The 20,387-nt window shown below is 45.6% G+C and overlaps 1 protein-coding gene across 2 annotated transcripts in view; it reads left to right on the forward strand.

Annotated features, from left to right (window-relative positions):
- The first annotated feature begins 46 nt into the window (after positions 1-46).
- The window catches only part of LOC121542559 (metallophosphoesterase domain-containing protein 1), a 43,136-nt gene continuing 22,795 nt past the window's right edge, over positions 47-20,387 (forward strand). For both annotated transcript variants that reach the window (XR_006657549.1, XM_045208502.1), the window contains exons 1-3: positions 47-302; positions 4,227-4,696; positions 5,347-5,528. Coding sequence is in view for 1 of the 2 variants with exons in the window: in XM_045208502.1 (XP_045064437.1) it covers positions 4,524-4,696; positions 5,347-5,528 (355 nt within the window). In the remaining variant the exon portion in view is untranslated. The remainder of the gene's footprint in view (positions 303-4,226; positions 4,697-5,346; positions 5,529-20,387) is intronic.

A 20,387-nucleotide genomic window follows, 5' to 3' on the forward strand; every position in this document is an offset into this window, starting at 1 on the left:
TACCACCCCTTTGCACATTTTCATTGAGCTGTTCATCCAACAGAAGGCTACAGAACAGATCAGGGAGAGGAAAGATAGATCTCGAGCACATTCAGCACAAGAGGCGGAAGAGATTAAGTGTTTCCACGAGAGCCAAAGCACAAAACAAGAGCACCACGCGCTGCACTTTCAAACAGACCAGCGCGACTCACTAGCTGCTCTCCCTCCGCCGTCCGCTCCGCTATCAGACACACGGGACTTCACTGGTTCATCCCTTACCGGACAGGCTCTGCTCATCGTACCGGGAGACCGGGCGAACCCAGGTAGGTTAGTTGCCGCGGTGTCTGCTTGCATGCAAATTGGTGTTGCCTATGTTTTGCATAGCAGGCTACGGGATTAGTATGATGACAATCGGAAACAGATTCTTGATTTATATTCTAATGTGTATTTATTCTATCGGAAATGTTTTTTTTAAACTTCACGTAGCCTAAAGTCTAGTAAATCTAGTCCATGATGGTGATTATGGACACTGCCACTCTCCTCTCTGTGTTAGCTTGTCCACCGGAATGCTTTCATGATGTACCGTGCCATCAGAATGTATTCACACCCCTTGACTTTTTCCACAATTTGTTGTGTTACAGCCTGAATTTAAAATTGATAAAATTGAGATTTTTTGGCACCGGCCTACACACAATACCCCATCATGTCAACATAGAATTATGTTTTTCAACATTTCTACAAATTAATAAAAAATGAAAAGCTGAAATGTCTTGAGTCAATAAGCATTAAACTCCTTTGTTATGGCAAGCCTAAATAACTTCAGGAGTAAATTATCTTAACAAGTCACACAATAAATTGCATGGACTCACTCTGTGTGCAATAATAGTGTTTAACATTATTGTTGAATGACTACCTCATCTCTGTACCCCACACATACAATTATCTGTATGGACCCTCAGTCGAGTAGTGAATTTCAAACACAGATTCAACCACAAAGACCAGGGAGGTTTTTCCAATTCCTCCCAAAGATGGGCACCTATAGGTAAATGGGTAAAAAAGAAAGACATTGAATATACCTTTGAGCATGGTGAAGTTATTAATTACACTTTGGATAGTGTATCAATACACCCAGTCACTACAAAGATACAGGCATCCTTCCTACCAAACTCAGTTGCCGGAGAGGAAGGAAACTGCTCAGGGATTTCTCCTTGAGGCCAATGGTGACATTAAAACAGTTACAGAGTTGAATGGCTGTGATAGGAGAAAACTGAGGATGGCTCAACAACGTTGTAGTTACTCCACAATACTAATCTAATTGACAGAGCGAAAAGACGGAAGCCTGTACAGAATAAACATATTCCAAAACATCCATCATGTTTACAACAAGGCACTAAAGTAATACTGAAAAAATTTGATAAAGCAATTAACTTTTTGTCCGGAATACAAAGTGTTATGTTTGGGGCAAATCCTATACAACACATTACTGAGTACCACTCTCCATATTTTCAAGCATAGTGGTGGCTGCATCATGTTAATTACATTTACATTTAAGTCATTTAGCAGACGCTCTTATCCAGAGCGACTTACAAATTGTTGCATTCAACTTAGGATAGCCAGTGGGACAACCACCACTGGGGGAGGGGGGGGTGTAGAAGGATTACTGTTAGACTATTCCAGGTATTCCTTAAAGAGGTAGGGTTTCAAATGTCTCCGGAAGGTGGTCAGTGACTCCGCTGTCCTGGCGTTGTGGGGGAGCTTGTTCCACCATTGGGGTGCCAGAGCAGCGAATAGCTTTGACTGGGTTGAGCGGGAACTGTGCTTCTGTAGAGGTAGGGGGGCTAGCAGGCCAGAGGTGGATGAACGTAGTGCCCTTGTTTGGGTCTAGGGTCTGATCAGAGTAAGGAGGTGCCGTTCCCCTCACAGCTCTGTAGGCAAGCACCATGGTTTTGTAGTAGATGCGAGCTTCAACTGGAAGCCAGTGGAGTGTGCGGAGGAGCGGGGTGACATGAGAGAACTTGGGAAGGTTGAACACCAGACGGGCTGCAGCGTTCTGGATAAGTTATGGGTATGATAGTAATCGTTAAGGACGGGATGGAGCTTACCAAGAATACAGTGAATGTTCCTGAGTGGCCGAGTTACAGTTTTGACTTAAATCTACTTGAAAATCTATGGCAAGACCTGAAAATGGTTGTCTAGCAATGATCAACAACCAATTTGACAGAGCTTGAAGAATTTTGAAAAGAATAATGGGCAAATGTTGTACAATCCAGGTGAGAAAAGCTCTTAGAGATTTACCCAGAAAGACTCATAGCTGTAATCGCTGCCAAAGGGGCTTCTACAAAGTATTGACTCAGGGGTGTGAATACCTAAGTACATTTGATATTTCTGTATTTCATTTTCAATAAATGTGCAAACATTTCTAAAAATGTGTTTTCACTTTGTGATTATAGGGTATTTGAATTAAGGCTGTAACATAACAAAATGTGGAATAAGTTAAGGGGTATGAATAATTTCTGAAGGCACTGTATCACATTTCTCTGTGTTTGATGCTAGATCCAAATAGCAGAACCACATGTTATATAGCCTATATCTGTCTGGTCAATGCCATAATCAAGTTTCAGAACAGCTCAGCCAACAACCCCTCAAGTGGTTGGTGAGAGTTTATTTGCGGTCCTAACTACAACTAAATTGAATTCTAACACCAAAAAAGCAATGTCTTACATATATATTTTTCAGTTCAACAATTGACAATATTATTCGCATTAAGAAAGACAAAGACATAACTATTTAATCTCCATGCCGTTGTGTTTTGGTGACTATGCTCTTCTAGACTACACAAAATAGCCTTCTGAAGTAGGCTAACACCCAAGAATAAAGGCTTGAAATTATGTCTGATTTCACTGATTTGTTTGTAATTTAGTTTAGTAAGATTTAGTGAGATAACTGGACATAATAAAAATAAATGACAATTATTGTGAAAACAAGAACCTAAACCTTCATATAAAACGGCTCAATTAAACAGACAAATCAACTGCTTGTTTATGTAGAGATGACTTTGAAGTGGCTCTTAAACATCTTATTAATCAGATGTGAATTACTTTGATAAATGTAGATTTTGTAATGTTTGTTGTATTCATTTGACAGAGTGGTTCTCCTTTGATGCAGGTGCCCCCTCTCTCACTATGTTAGCATGGGACAGGTGTGAATGCTGCCAATGCCCTGTCAAGTTCAGATTGAGCCAGACATGCACATTCAGTGCTGTATGCTATAGCCTTGTAGGCATCAGTCATAGCCTGTCAACAGGACTTGTAGCCTACACACACATACACACACACACACACACCTACACATACACCCACACAGTCCATTTTTACACAACATAAAGAATCTAACCAACATACAGTACATGACTAATGGTGTGTGTCCGTACCAGGGCATGGAATAGCCTACAAGCGAAACGAAGGAACATTGTCGCACGATTTTATGGGACGGTTTCTCGCAGTCGTTAAATCTGAGTGTCTGTCGTCTGTGCCGAAGAAGAGAGTGCATCAATCAATTCCACCTCACGCCTATTCATTTATCAAACCGTCCCTCTACACCCAATTCTCTGCTATGTCTTTCTTCATCTGTCTTCCTCTAAGTCCTGTTCCTGTTAATATGGCCCTATCCCTTTGTTCCTAGTGCCAGTGTAATCCTCTTCTATTCTCACTGTGTACCATGCTCTTAGCATCTGCCAATGCACCCTTCTGCTCTCATTCACTCAGTGTGAGGACTTCTGGCACTGCCACACTCTCTCTCTCTCTCTCTCTCTCTCACACACACACACACACACGTAAACACGCATGGAAACACACAAGAGTATGCCTGTGTGAGTCATGGTGTTAAGTGTGTATAATTATGGTATGGTGTGTGTGTGTGGCACACTGACATCATAGCAGCACAATCCAGGATAAATCCAGCTCCCCCACTCATCCCCAAATTATCACCCTCCTTCCTCTTTACATCCGTCCCTCACCATCTCACCATCTTTCAGGATCCGTGTGAAATCCTACTAGAATCCCAGAAGTGGAGCTGTAATTTGAAGGCAGTTGTAAATGTGGCATCTGCTTGACAGTGTAAAAGCCTTAGTTGCTCTTAGGGGTTGGGTTATGTTGCTTTGGTGGATTGTGTATTATTTACTGTCTTAACTGCGCATTCCAGATTGGTGTTGTATTCCTACTCAGTGGTTCTGTTCTCTATGTGTGCAGGAGTAGGGGGACACTGAGCCGGAGGTGGAAGGGGGACATGCTCGCTCAGCAACCCAGCAGAGTTTCTCCGAGGTGGGCCAAGCTGTGACAGAGGGCCTCTCTCTGGTGGGCCAACCCGCAACCCTGAACGCTCCAGCAGGCCTCACTCCCAGTCCTAACTACTGTGTGTGCCAGGGCCAGGCCACCTCCAGCCCAGGCCAGACCACGTCTACCCCAGGCCAGCCCAGAGTGGGTCAGCCCCAGCCCAACCCACCTCTTCCCCAGCCCAGTAGTGGTCCAGGCCCAGGCTCCAGAAGCATGGCCTTCACCCTGTCAGAGATCATGGCTGCTCGGCGGCAGCAGCAGTCCCAGGCCCAGCGGGCGGCAGGCAGGGCGGCCGTGGAGGTGGATGAATACAGCACCAACCCCACCCAGGCCTTCACCTTCTACAACATCAACCAGGGACGCTTCCAGCCCCCGCACGTGCACATGTAAGTAGAACACATACACGTATGCTGGCATACAGATACACACTACGTCTGTGCACACACCTGGTCTCTATGTCTCTATCTCTGTTCCCAAGCCCTCCTCTACTCCTCTATCCTCTCTCCCCTTTTCCCCCTCTTTCTTTTTCTCTGAGACTCATCCTCTATGCATGCATGCTGTTATTCGCTCTCTCATTCCATTTCTCTCAGTCTCTCTTTCCTTCTTTCGGTCTCTGATGGTGGTGTGTTGAGGGCTGGCTGTGTACATGGAGGAGAGCGCACTAAAGTGGGCCACTGTTATTCACCAGCTCCCTTCTCCCTCTGGAGACTCTCTGGAGTTGCTGCACACTCACGGACACTCCCACAGGACTCCTCTCTCTCTCTCTCTCTATCTGTGCTTTTCTTCCTTTCTTCTACCACTACTGAGCCTTTGTCGTGGCCGCCCTTTCACAGCTTTTCCCCCTTTTAATTTCTCTATTTTTTCTCTCTTTCTTTTGGACTTTCTATAAGGGATGGTGATGTATACTGATCCAGACTACATTAACACTGCAACTCTGCTTCTTCACTTTGAGACTTCCCATTGTTTATCTGTCTTTCTCACTCTTTTCTTCATTCTCTCGTTTCTCTCTCTCTCCTTCGTTCTCTCTCTACTCTAGGGTGGATCCCCTGCCCCACGACACTCCCAAGCCGCCAGGTTACACCCGTTTTGTGTGTATCTCAGACACCCACTCCCGTACGGACGCCATCCAAATGCCCTATGGAGACGTGTTCATCCACGCTGGAGACTTCACAGAGCTGGGCCTGCCCTCTGAGGTCAAGAAGTTCAACGATTGGCTAGGTAAGACTGACCAATCACATTAAGCAACATCACACCACAACAAAGTTTAATACTCTATTTCTTATTTCTTTAATTCTATAGATTTTTGTTTTTTGAAATGGTGCACAATTTCTTTTAAAATGTGATAGATCTTATTTGAATGATTTTTCTTCCTTGTTTAGAAGGTAATTTATTTTGTCTGAAAAGTCCTAATAATAATAGTCCCTAATAACCCTATAAAAAATAGATATAAAATTGACTATTAAAGCTGTTCTATTTGACTTACTGTTGTAGTGAAAGGAGAAAGGGACATTGAGAATAGCCTGTTCTGTCTGGCACAGGGCAAGAGTTCAACAAGTTTCTTAGCTTACTCAAAATCCAGTGCAACCAGTGAAAATATTTATACGTTTTACCACAAATTAAATTAGAAAAATTTGTTTTTCACTCATCTTCAAAGACAATAAGTCATGGATGAAGGGATACCTAATGAAAAGAGATGAAAGACGAAACAAAGAAGAGTAAAAGAAACTGCCCACTCAGTTAATGTGCAGTACTTAGAACAGTAACATTATAGTTGGCACACATCACTGTTAATGTCTTCATAAAACATTAACCCAACGTTAGCTCTAAGAAATATTCTAAAGACGATAACATTAGAACTCTTTGCCGTGTGCGGCCCCAGCCGGCATGCTGCAGTGATTCGTATTTCCAGCGCCTCTCTCTTTGCGAAGGGAGGAGAGGGGGTGGAGAGCAGAGGGATAAGGATGAAGCTCCAGGGGGGAGGAGGGGGGAGACGGGATGGCAGCTCAGCCCCCCCAAGGCTAGTCGACGGGGAGCACGAGCTGGAAACCTGCTCGCCCGCGCCTCGACTGGCGGGAGAGACTGCGAGGAAGATAAAATCCGCCAAACGTGCCCGGTGTGCCTTCTGAAGTCTCTCTCTCTTTCCATCTATACCCCTTTCTCTCTTTTTCTCCTTTTCCTGTAGTTCTGCTGTCTTTCTCTCCCGCTCGCTCGTATAATTATTTATAATCTGTATTCTTCTCCTGTTCCTCTCTCTCTCTCTCTGGATGAATGTATAGCTCATGCTGCTCTGCAGTCTGGCTCCAGTAAGAGCTCAGCATTAGGCTTTCATTCTATCTGATGAACCTCGGTACAAAAACACACTGTAGGAAACACTGTCAAATTGCCAGGTGAACACACTCATTCCAACCATCCTTTCTTTCCTCTCTTCCTTTGTCTGAAAGTCTGTCTTCTGTTGCTTACTTTCCTTCTGTCTTTGCTTTAGTTTCTTTTGTCTGATTCCCTCCCTTCATCCTCTTCCTCTATCTCTCTCTCCCTCCCTTTATGAAGATATGGGTCTCTCTTTTCTCTCTCTACTTGGCATCGTGGCAGCTCCCTCCGTTTCTTCTCTCAGTATTTTTAGCAGGAAGGCTCCTCCCGGTTCTTCTGGCAGGGGCTCAAGGCTTTGTCAGAGTTGGTGCACACTGCAGGAGAGGAGGAGGGAGAGAGGGAGATAAAGGGAGAGGACCGTAGAAGAGAGCGGGGAAGATGGGGAGGTAGAGTTGAACTTCATCCCATGGAAGGTCTATCTTTGGCTAGTTATCCTCATCTTGTTGTTTCAGTGAAAATTAATGATATGGATTCTAAGAAAGACCTGGTTTGGTGTTAGGGCATGGAATCATGATATCTGAGGCATGGTGTCTGATTGACTGGAGAAGGAGATAGGATGAAGATATGTCGAGAGGAGAGAAAAGGGAGAGAGAATAGAATAGGTAGAGGTAGACACAGAGAGGGTAAACAGCACCACTTCAGTCCAATTCTTTCCAATAACCGTCTCTTTGATCAGCTTTCAATGCCTCTCATACAGTGTACTCACACACACTGCTGCTGCTAACACGTCACAACCCAGTATGAATCAACGCAGGTCCGAAAAATAACACACTCAATATTGCATTATGCAGAAGATGCAAATCATATGATGAACCTGTACTATGCATTAAGTCAGGGGAGGCGTTGCAGTGCGTGCATAACGTCCCTGTGTTTGCATATGAGAAAGACAAGGTTCTGCTTTAGATTTCAGTGGCGTCTTCATTCATTACGTGATAGTGGGTGGTCGCGGAGCGGGGCCTGTATCCAGTACTAGATGTTCTTTGTGCTGCCTCCTGCTCTCTATTTCTGGTTAAATATGGATCTCATTGTGCTTCTGGGTCCAACAGGGGTCAAGAGTGGAGCAGCTTTAATTCTAAACTTTCTGCTCTTTTCTCTCACTTCTCTTTATTCCCCTTTCCATTCCTTTCTTTCCCTCTCTTTTGCTCTTTCACCCTTATTTCCCTTGTCTCAATATCTCCCTTGGTCTTTCACTCTCTGTATTTTCACATCTCCCCATATCTCTAGCTCTGACCCCCCCCCATCTCTCTCTCTCTGAGTTGTCAGGGTTGTAGAGTTCAGAGACTCCTGTGTCTAGGGTACAACTCTTTATTTAGCGCGTGTTCCTCTCAGCTCCCCTTTTCTCCTGAATAATAGATGGCTGACTCCTATGATGCGATTGCCATGTAGGCACTTTGGGAGCATGGTGTGTGTACATACTGTGTCCACTCCATGACCCCCCACCCAACCTTCTCCTAAGCTCAGGAATAGAAAAGACAATCATAAACATTTCATGAGTGCTGTCTTTCTCTTCCCAGGCTGTTCGCTCTCTCTCTCTCTGTCTGTGTCTCTCTCTCTCGTCGCACCTTGATCCATCAGTGGGGAGGAGGAGACAGTGCAGCACTTGTTCTTTCTTTGTCAATCAAATCAAATGATATTTGCCACATGGGCCGAATACAACAGGTGTAGACATTTCAGTGAAATGCTAACTTACAAGCCCTTAACCAACAATGCAAAGTAAAACAAATAAAAAGTGTTAAGCAAAAAAAAAATTAAAGCAAATAACTAAAGAGCAGCAGTAAAATAAAATAACAGTAGGGAGGCTATATACAGGGGTGTACCGGTGCAGAGTCAATGTGCGGGGGCACCGGCTAGTTGAGGTAATTGAGGTAATATGTACATGTGGGTAGAGTTAAAGTGACTATGCATAAATAATAAACAGAGTAGCAGCAGAGTAAAAAAGGGGGACGGGGTGGGGGTGGGGGGGCAGTGCAAATTGTCCGGGTAGCCAAGATTAACTGTTCAGGAGTCTTATGGCTTGGGGGTAGAAGCTGTTGAGAAACCTTTGGACCTAGACTTGGCGCTCCGGTACCGCTTGCCGTGCAGTAGCAGAGAGAACAGTCTATGACTAGGGTGGCTGGAGTCTTTGACAATTTTGAGGGCCTTCCTCTGACACCGCCTGGTATAGAGGTCCTGGATGGCAGGAAGCTTGGCCCCAGTGATGTACTGGGCCGTACGCACTACCCTCTGTAGTGCCTTGCGGTCGGAGGCCGAGCAGTTGCCATACCAGGCGGTGATGCAACCAGTCAGGATGCTCTCGATGGTGCAGCTGTAGGACTTTTTGAGGATCTGAGGACCCATGCCAAATATTTTCAGTCTCCTGAGGGGGAATATGCTTTGTCGTGCCCGCTTCACGACTGTCTTGGTGTGTTTGGACCATGATAGTTTGTTGGTGATGTGGACACCAAGGAACTTGAAGCTCTCAACCTGTTCCACTACAGCCCTGTCGATGAGAATGGGGGCGTGCTCAGTCCTCTTTTTTTTCCTGTAGTCCACAATCATCTCCTTTGTCTTGATCACGTTGAGGGAGAGGTTGTTATCCTGGAACCACACGGCCAGGTCTCTGACCTCCTCCCTATAGGCTGTCTCATCGTTGTCGGTGATCAGGTCTACCACTGTTGTGTCGTCGGCAAACTTAATGAAGGTGTTGGAGTCATGCCTGGCCATGCAGTCGTGTGAACAGGGAGTAAAGGAGGGGACTGAGCACGCACCCCTGAGGGGCCCCCGTGTTGAGGATCAGCGTGGCAGATGTGTTGTTACCTACTCTTACCACCTGGGGGCGGCCCGTCAGGAAGTCCAGGATCCAGTTGCAGAGGGAGGTGTTTAGTCCCAGGATCCTTAGCTTAGTGACGAGCTTTGAGGACACTATGGTGTTGAACGCTGAGCTGTAGTCAATGAATTGCATTCTCACGTAGGTGTTCCTCTTGTCCAGGTGGGAAAGGGCAGTGTGGAGTGCAATAGAGATTGCATCATCTGTGGATCTGTTGGAGCGGTATGCAAATTGGAGTGGGTCTAGGGTTTCTGGGATAATGGTGTTGATGTGAGCCATGACCAGCCTTTCAAAGCACTTCATGGCTACAGATGTGAGTGCTACGGGTCGGTAATCATTTAGGCAGGTTATCTTAGTGTCCTTGGGCACAGGGACTATGGTGGTCTGCTTGAAACATGTTGGTATTACAGACTCAGTCAGGGACATGTTGAAAATGTCAGTGAAGACACTTGCCAGTTGGTCAGCACATGCTCGGAGTACACATCCTGGTAATCCGTCTGGCCCTGCGGCCTTGTGAATGTTAACCTGCTTAAAAGTCTTACTCACATCGGCTATGGAGAGCGGGATCACATAGTCATCCGGAACAGCTGGTGCTCTCATGCATGCTTCAGTGTTGCTGCCTCGAAGCGAGAATAGAGGTGATTTAGCTCGTCTGGTTGGCTTGTGTCAATGGGCAGCTCGCGGCTGTGCTTCCCTTTGTAGTCTGTAATAGTTTTCAAGCCCTGCCACATCCGACGAGCGTCAGAGCCGGTGTAGTACGATTCAATTTTAGTCCTGTATTGACTCTTTGCCTGTTTGATAGTTCGTCGGAGGGCATAGCGGGATTTCTTATAAGCGTCCGGGTTAGAGTCCTGCTCCTTGAAAGCGGCAGCTCTAGCCTTTAGCTCAGTGCGGATGTTGCCTGTAATCCATGGCTTCTGGTTTGGGTATGTACGTACAGTCACTGTGGGGACGACGTCATCGATGCACTTATTGATGAAGCCAGTGACTGATGTGGCGTACTCCTCAATGCTATCTGAAGAATCCCGGAACATGTTCCAGTCTGTGCTAGCAAAACAGTCCTGTAGCTTATCATCTGACCACTTTTTTATTAACCGAGTCACTGGTGCTTCCTGGTTTAGTTTTTGCTTATAAGCAGGAATCAGGAGGATAGAGTTATGGTCAGATTTGCCAAATGGAGGGCGAGGGAGAGCTTTGTATGCGTCTGTGTGTGGAGTAAAGGTGGCCTAGAGTTTTTTTTCCTCTGGTTGCACATTTAACATGCTGGTAGAAATTAGGTAGAACGGATTTAAGTTTCCCTGCATTAAAGTCCCCGGCCACTAGGAGCGCTGCCTCTGGATGAGCGTTTTCCTGTTTACTTATGGCCTTATACAGCTCATTGAGTGCAGTCTTAGTGCCAGCATTGGTTTGTGGTGGTATATAGACAGCTACGAAAAATATAGAAGAAAACTCTCTTGGTAAATAGTGTGGTCTACAGCTTATCATGAGATACTCTACCTCAGGCGAGCAAAACCTTGAGACTTCCTTGGGGCGGCAGGTAGCTTAGTGGGTAAGAGCGTTGTGCCAGTGGTCGCTGGTTCTAATCCCCGAGCCGACTAGGTGAAAAATCTGTCGATGTGCCCTTAAGCAAGGCACTTAACCCTAATTGCTCCTGTAAGTCGCTCTGGATAAGAGCGTCTGCTAAATGACTAAAATGTCAAATGTATTAGATTTTTTGCACCGGCTGTTTACAAATATACACAGACCGCCACCCCTTGTCTTACCGGAGTCAGCCGTTCTATCCTGACGATGTAGCGTATATCCCGCCAGCTGTATGTAATCAATGTCGTCGTTCAGCCACGACTCGGTGAAACATAAGATATTACAGTTTTTAATGTCCCGTTGGTAGGATAACCGTAATCTTAGGTCGTCTACCTTATTTTCAAATGATTGAACATTGGCTAATAGGAATGATGGAAGAGGCAGTTTACCCGCTCGCCGTCGGATCCTTACAAGGCACCCCGACCTACGTCCACGATATCTCCGTCTCTTTCTCATGCGAATGGCGGGGATTTGGGCCTTTACATTTTTATTCTTTTATTTTATTTATTTATTTCACCTTTATTTAACCAGGTAAGCCAGTTGAGAACAAGTTCTCATTTACAACTGCAACCTGGCCAAGATAAAGCAAAGCAGTGCGATGAAAACTACAACAGAGTTACATATGGGGTAAACAAAACTGAAAATATATATACAGTGTGTGCGAATGTAGTAAGTTAGGGAGGTAAGGCAATAAATAGGCCATAGTGCAAAATAGTTACAATTTCGTATTAACACTGGACTGATAGATGTGCAAAAGATGATGTGCAAATAGAGATACTGGGGTGCAAATGAGCAAAATACATAACAATATGGGGATGAGGTAGTTGGGTGGGCTAATTTCAGATGGGCTGTGTACAGGTGCAGTGATCGGTAAGCTGCTCTGACAACTGACGCTTAAAGTTAGTGAGGGAGATAAGAGTCTCCAGCTTCAGAGATTTTTGCAGTTCGTTCCAGTCATTGGCAGCAGAGAACTGGAAGGAATGGCGGCCAAAGGAGGTGTTGGCTTTGGGGATGACCAGTGAGATATACCTGCTGGGGCGCAGACTAAGGGTGGGTGTTGCTATGGTGACCAGTGAGCTAAGATATGACGGGGATTTGCCTAGCAGTGATTTATAGATGACCTGGAGCCAGTGGGTTTGGCGACGAATATGTAGTGAGGGCCAGCCAACAAGAGCGTACAGGTCACAATGGTGGGTAGTATATGGGGCTTTGGTGATAAAACGGATGGCACTGTGATAGACTACACTCTAGGTCAGACCCGCCGAGAGTAGTAATTCTAGTCGGGTGGGCGGGTGCAAGCAGCGTTCGGTTGAAGAGCATGCATTTAGTTTTACTAGTGTTTAAGAGCAGTTGGAGGCTACGGAAGGAGTGTTGTATGGCGTTGAAGCTCGTTTGGAGGTTTGTTAACACAGTGTTCAATGACGGGCCAGATGTATACAAAATGGTGTCGTCCGCATAGAGGTGGATCCGAGCGTCACCAGCAGCAAGAGCGACATCATTGATATACACAGAGAATAGAGTCGGCCCGAAAATTGAACCCTGTGGCACCCCCATAGAGACGGCCAGAGGTCCAGACAACAGGCCCTCCAATTTGACACATTGAACTCTATCTGAGAAGTAGTTGGTGAACCAGGCGAGGCAGTCATTAGAGAAACCAAGACTTGTCGTGTGTCTGTAGGATATCCTTCGAGTCCGACTCATTGAAGAAAAAATCTTCGTCCAATACGAGGTGAGTAATTGCTGTCCTGATATCCAGAAGCTCTCGGTGTCTGTTTCAGGGCATTTTTCATCTCTCTCTCTCTCTCATACATTTTACATTTTAGTTATTTAGCAGACTTACAGTTAGTGCATTCATCTTAAGATACTTTTGTGTATATATATATATATATTGTATGAGGACACCCCTTCAAATTAGTAGATTTGGCTATTTTCAGCCACACCCGTTGCTGACAGGTGTATAAAATCGAGCACACCGCCATGCAATCTCCATAGACAAACATTGGCAGTAGAATGGCCTAAAGAGCTCAGTGACTTACAACATGGCACCGTCATAGGATTCCACCTTTCCAACAAGTCAGTTCGTCAAATTTCTGTCCTGCTAGATCTGCCCCGGTCAACTGTAAGTGCTGTTATTGTGAAGTGGTAACGTTTAGGAGAAACAACGGCTCAATGGTGGCGAAGTGGTAGGCCACACAAGCTCACAGAATATTACCGCCGAGTGCTGAAGTGCGAAGCACGTTAAAATTATCTGTCCTCAATTGCAACACTCACTACCGAGTTCCAAGCTGCCTCTGGAAGCAACGTCAGCACAATAACTGTTAGTCGGGAGCTTGATGAAATGGATTTCCATGGCTGAGCAGCCGCACACAAGCCTAAGTTCACCATGCGCAATGCCAAGCGTCAGCTGGAGTGGTGTAAAGCTCGCCGCCATTGGACTCGGGAGCAGTGGAAACACGTTTGCTGGAGTGATTAATCACTCTTCACCATCTGGCAGTCCGACGGACGAATCGTGGTTTGGCGGATGCCAGGAGTACGCTACCTGCCCCAATGCATAGTGCCAACTGTACAATTTGGTAGGGGAGGAATAATGGTCTGGGGCTGTTTTTCATGGTTCAGGCCCCTTATTTCCAGTGAAGGGAAATCTTAACACTACAGCATACAATTACATTCTAGACAATTCTGTGCTTCCAACTTTGTGGCAACAATTTGGGGAAGGCCCTTTCCTGTTTCAGTATGACAATGCCCCCGTGCACAAAGCGAGGTCCATACAGAAATGGTTTGTCGAGATCGGAGTGGCAGAACATGACTGGCCTGCACAGAGTCCTGACCTCAACCCCATCAAACACCTTTGGGATTAATTGGAACACCAACTGCGAGCCAGTCCTAATCGCCCAACGTCAGTGCCCGACCTCACTAATGCTCTTGTGGCTGAATGGAAGCAAGCCCCCGGAGCAATGTTCCAACATCTAGTGGAAAGCCTTCCCAGAAGAGTGGAGGCTGTTACAGCAGCAAAGGGTGGACCAACTCCATATTACTGCCCATGTTTTTGGAATGAGATGTTCGATGAGCAGGTGTCCACATACTTTTGGTCATGTAGTGTAGCTCGGTGGGACAACCACATATAGCAGTCATAGTAAGCATATTTTTCTCCAATAAAGTAGCTATCAGCAAGGTCAGAGCTAGTAAGAAAAAAATCAAGTTTGATTGTTAGTTCACGAAAGTATTTTTTTAAATTATTTTTTCTCTTCTCTTTCTGGGTCAAGCTCAGAACCTGTGGTTCGCTCTACACATATACATCATGTCCCACTGGTCACAGACGTCAATACAACGTCTATTCCACGTTGAAATTACTTGGAAACAATGTTGACTCAACCAGTGCGTGCCCAGTGTGGAACCTCCTGTCTCTGACTCAACCTTTTCAGTGGATGAATATTGATGTGACATTGTGGCGAAGAACAGAAGACAGGCTGCTATTTTGATGCTGTGTCTTCTGTATGTGCTAGGCTTGGTGTGGAAGTGGAACAGCAAGAGAGAAAGAGACTGAAACAAGAGATAGATAAAGAGAGTGAGTGAGAGAAAAGACAGACCACCTACTAGGCCGGAGATGGTGCGGTATTACCGTCTTTGTGTTAGGTTGTGGGTGCGCATGAAGTGTGTGTCTGTGTGATTACTGGAATGTACTGTGTGATGGCAGAGTGTGTGTTTTGGATGTGTTGCTTGCTTAGTCGCTTGTGTTTTTGTGTGTTTGTGTGCATGTTTTTTTCGATTGTGTATGTGCCACTGGGGTGTGTGGGTGGTGTTTAAACAGGAAATTAGGAGAGTGTATCTGCCTCATGGCTTCATGTTCAGGTGGGAGGGATTAGATACACACACACACACACACACACACACACACACACACTGAATGGGCGTTGTAATGCTAATCCAGGTTGAGTCTCAACATGTATTTTTTCTTATAAACAGCAGTTATTGCTTCTGTAGACAGACCAATGCAAATAGGCTGTTAGGGCATAGAATGACTTGATTGAATGTGCAGGAGACATTATAGTAAGTACTGGTAGATACACAATCTGTTATGTCCATGGGCAGCTTGAACAAGCTGGGCTTGCAGACAAACACGTGTACACACACACACAAAGGGCAGTAATCCCCCTCGACATGCCATGGATTTGGGCAAAACAGGGATTTTCCTCTTCAAAGGGCAAGGACCACCCATTGGAACAATGGTGGCAGGAGCGCCGGAAGCTTCACACACACACACACACACACACAGACACACAAACTGACCGCCCTCCTCGGCTTCTAGGATATTGAGGATTTGGGGGTTATTGTAAAGGCCAGTATAGAGCACATTCCACTGTATCTAGAAAAGCACATATCCCTTCAGACAGCAGATCACTCCCCTTAACTAACCCTGTTAGCACTGGGTCTGTAATAAACCACACACACACACACACACACTGGACAGTGAGGGAGGAAATTAGAGGGATAAAGGGAGGCTGAGGGATGGAGAGAGAGAGAGAATGGGATGGAGAGGGTGGAAGAGAGGGAGGGAGGGATGGGGAGAGAGAGAGAGAGAATGGGATGGAGAGGGTGGAAGAGAGGGAGGGATGGGGAGAGAGAGAGAACGGGATGGAGAGGGTGGAAGAGAGGGAGGGAGGGATGGGGGAGAGAGAGAATGGGGTGGAGAGGGTGGAAGAGAGGGAGGGAGGGATGGGGAGAGAGCGAGAACGGGATGGAGAGGGTGGAAGAGAGGGAGGGAGGGATGGGGGAGAGCGAGAATGGGGTGGAGAGGGTGGAAGAGAGGGAGGGAGGGATGGGGAGAGAGAGAATGGGATGGAGAGGGGGAAGAGAGGGAGGGAGGGATGGGGAGAGAGAGAATGGGATGGAGAGGGGGAAGAGAGGGAGGGAGGGATGGGGAGAGAGAGAACGGGATGGAGGGGGGGAAGAGAGGGAGGGATGGGTGGGGAGAGAGAGAATGGGATGGAGAGGGGGGAAGAGAGGGAGGGAGGGAGGGAGGGAGGGATGGGGAGAGAGAGAGAGAACGGGATGGAGAGGGGGGAAGAGAGGGAGGGATGGATGGGGAGAGAGCTCCTCTGCAGTGTGTCTTTTGAGGGCAGAATGTAGTGCAGGGCTGCTTAGACAAGCTTTAGACTCAGACAGAAGTGTTGTGCGTGTTTTCGAGTGTGTCTTACTGGACGGGTTTAACCAGAAGTCCCCACAAGAATAGTAAACAAACAAACATTTGACCAAATGGAGACATTGTGTTAGTCCCCACGAGATCAGATGCTATTTCTAGGGGGTTTAGGGTTAAGGTTAGAATTAGTGTTAGGATTAGAATTATGTTAAGGGTTAGGAGCTAGGGTTAGTGTTGAGGGTTAGGAATTAGGGTTAGGGTTAAGGTTAGGGAAAATAGGATTTTGAATGGGACTGAATTGTTTGTTCCCACAAGGTTAGCTGTACAAGACTGTGTGTGTGTTTATGTGTGTGTACATGTGTTTTTATTTGATTACTTCTTTTGAACTGAAACACAGAGAAGGATGGCTGCTTTGTGTGGGTGATTCACAGGGAAATTTAAACTATTTGTTGCTTGAAAGCCGCTTTTGAAATCAAAGACAAAAGCTGGGAAAAGATGGTTGCTAACAACAGCCGACAGTGCTCCGCCGCCTGCATATTTGGATTAGTCTCTCTCTGCCTCTCTTTCTCTCTCTCACTCTCTCACTCTCTCTCTCTCTGCCTCTCTCTCTCTCTGTCTCTCTCTCTTTCACTCTCTCTCATCTCTCTCTCAACTTCCTTTCTCTTTTCCAAAAGCGGTGCGTTCGTCTTTCTCCATCTAGTTTTGTGTTTGAGTGAGTTATTGTGTCCAATGTGTGTGCCTTGTGGATATGGGAGAATGACTGTATTGTGGAATGGTGATTTGAGCATTGATACATTGATCCACCGTGCCTATATGGAGATTCTGTTTGATAAAGAGAGACAAGCACGGCCTGCTTTGACTCACTGGAAGAACATAATGGTTTGATCACTGGTGGCGTTCATAAAGTACATAGGACCAAGAGTTTTTCCTGTTAAAGTCATTTAATCAGGAAACACTCCTGGCCATAATCCTAGTCATACAATATGCAGATCCAGTCTTTCACAGAACATGATTTAAAATGTCACCGATAAAACTTGAATTAATGGAGGTGGATGCGGGGATGTGTTTATTGAACCAGATATGCTTCACTCCAGTCAACCTAACTCCACTCCTAACTGAGGGCCAGTGAACGTATTTGATGGATTTTATCCAGTTACATCCTACCTAGGGTAACCGACATAATTGAATTTATATACTGACAAACTATGAGTCAGTGTTTTTTGTTAAGAGGTCCTTAATTTCAAAAGTTTCATGAAAAGGTGGGAGAGGAAATGTGAATGGAAGTAGGACAAATAGGAAATTATGACACTCAATGTGTTGTCTCAGAGTTGTTATCTAGTCCTTGGCCACAGGGGTGCAATTAAACGCTTTGGCCACTGCTGTGAAAAAACGCCGAATCCCCCACCTCTTTAACCTGGGCTTTTTGACAGCCTCTGTCTGATCATCTGCAAATGGGACATCAGGCTTGTAGTGTTCTGGGAGCTCCAACTTCTGCTCTTGTCCTTGCTCCAAGTATATCTGCAGCCTTATCTTCTTTAAAGGTAATTTTCAATATTCATCATCTCCAGCACCACCCCAACATCAACATATGTGAAAATGGCACGTTTTCTTGTAAAAAAAAAAGATGAAGGAAGATAAGTGTTTCCAATGACATCATCAACCAATTAGTAGGCAATTAGTAGGCAATGCCTACTCATAATTGGTTAAAATCACACGATGCACACCGAAGATGTAATTGGAAACACTTATCTTCCTCTCTTTTTTTCCACAAAACATAGAAACATGCCATTTTCACATACAGTGAGGGGAAAAAAGTATTTGATCCCCTGCTGATTTTGTATGTTTGCCCACTGACAAAGACATGATCAGTCTATAATTTTAGTGGTAGGTTTATTTGAACAGTGAGAGACAGAATAACAACATAAAAATCCAGAAAAACGCATGTCGAAAATGTTATGAATTGATTTGCATTTTAATGAGGGAAATAAGTATTTGACCCCCTCTCAATCAGAAAGATTTCTGGCTCCCAGGTGTCTTTTATACAGGTAACGAGCTGAGATTAGGAGCACACTCTTAAAGGGAGTGCCCCTAATCTCAGCTTGTTACCTGTATAAAAGACACCTGTCCACAGAAGCAATCAATCAATCAGATTCCAAACTCTCCACCATGGCCAAGACCAAAGAGCTCTCCAAGGATGTCAGGGACAAGATTGTAGACCTACACAAGGCTGGAATGGGCTACAAGACCATCGCCAAGCAGCTTGATGAGAAGGTGACAACAGTTGGTGTGATTATTCGAAAATGGAAGAAACACAAAAGACCTGTCAATCTCCTTCGGCCTGGGGCTCCATGCAAGATCTCACCTCGTGGAGTTGAAATGATCATGAGAACAGTGAGGAATCAGCCCAGAACTACACGGGAGGATCTTGTCAATGATCTCAAGGCAGCTGGGACCATAGTCACCAAGAAAACAATTGGTAACACACTACGCCGTGAAGGACTGAAATCCTGCAGCGCCTGCAAGGTCCCCCTGCTCAAAAAAGCACATGTACAGGCCCGTCTGAAGTTTGCCAATGAACATCTGAATGATTCAGAGGAGAACTGGGTGAAAGTGTTGTGGTCAGATGAGACCAAAATCGAGCTCTTTGCCATCAACTCAACTCGCCGTGTTTGGAGGAGGAGGAATGCTGCCTATGACCCCAAGAACACCATCCCCACCGTCAAACATGGAGGTGGAAACATTATACTTTGGGGGTGTTTTTCTGCTAAGGGGACAGGACAACTTCACCGCATTAAAGGGACGATGGACGGGGCCATGTACCGTCAAATCTTGGGTGAGAACCTCCTTCCCTCAGCCAGGGCATTGAAAATGGGTCATGGATGGGTATTCCAGCATGACAATGACCCAAAACACACGGCCAAGGCAACAAAGGAGTGGCTCAAGAAGAAGCACATTAAGGTCCTGGAGTGGCCTAGCCAGTCTCCAGACCTTAATCCCATAGAAAATCTGTGGAGGGAGCTGAAGGTTCGAGTTGCCAAACGTCAGCCTCGAAACCTTAATGACTTGGAGAAGATCTGCAAAGAGGAGTGGAACAAAATCCCTCCTGAGATGTGTGCAAACCTGGTGGCCAATTGCAAGAAATGTCTGACCTCTGTGATTGCCAACAAGGGTTTTGCCACCAAGTACTAAGTCATGTTTTGCAGAGGGGTGAAATACTTATTTCCCTCATTAAAATGCAAATCAATTTATAACATTTTTGACATGCATTTTTCTGGATTTTTTTGTTGTTATTCTGTCTCTAACTGTTCAAATAAACCTACCATTAAAATTATAGACTGATCATGTCTTTGTCAGTGGGCAAACGTACAAAATCAGCAGGGGATCAAATACTTTTTTCCCTCACTGTATGTTGATGTTGGGGTGGTGCTTGTGATGATGAATATTAAATATCCCTTTCTTTAACTAATCAGATGGACTGAAGCTCCTAACATAGTCCTCTGACTACAGGTCTTGGTGTCTCAAAGCCTCAAGAAGGTGTCTGGACCCAAGTTCTTCTTTAAAGGAAAGTCCATGAGTACTCTCCCTTCTGATCTCTTCCGTCACTTCTTTTACAAAACTGAGCCGGTGTTCCATGCCAAACCTGCCAAACTACCATGTTGGAATATGAACAAGAAGACCCTGCTCCTCTGATAGGCATCTACATCATTCCTCATGGAGCTGACAATTTGTCTACATCTGTGAGATGGAGCCAACCATGCCGTTATGTAGATCTGTGAGATGGTTCTTCCCCGCTGCAAAATGCCATGTGTCCCTGAACACCTTTTTCAGGGTCAGCTGGATGATGCAGAGGGTTGGGTTCTCATGCTGAACTTCGATCTTTTTGAAGGATGCCACTTCTCTCTTGAGTGGAAGTGTGAATACCGGCCAGTCCATGTTGGTGTTTGGGAACCCCTCTAGAGTCCACTCTGGGGCCTTAGGGGGCTTCTGTTACTCCTTGAGGTTCTCTTGCTCCTTGGGCTTCTCTTGCTCCTTGGGCTTATCTCCATGGAGGCCTTGACGTTTGACCTCTGATGTTACTCCAGAATGGTAACAATCTTTCCTGGATTTCAGATCCTCATACCTCTTTAAGAGACCTGGTCCTCCACAGCTAATCAGCCACTGTCTTAGTTGAGGCAGAGTGATCTTC

This window comes from Coregonus clupeaformis, chromosome 28, assembly GCF_020615455.1.
Source record: "Coregonus clupeaformis isolate EN_2021a chromosome 28, ASM2061545v1, whole genome shotgun sequence".
Taxonomy (NCBI): domain Eukaryota; kingdom Metazoa; phylum Chordata; class Actinopteri; order Salmoniformes; family Salmonidae; genus Coregonus; species Coregonus clupeaformis.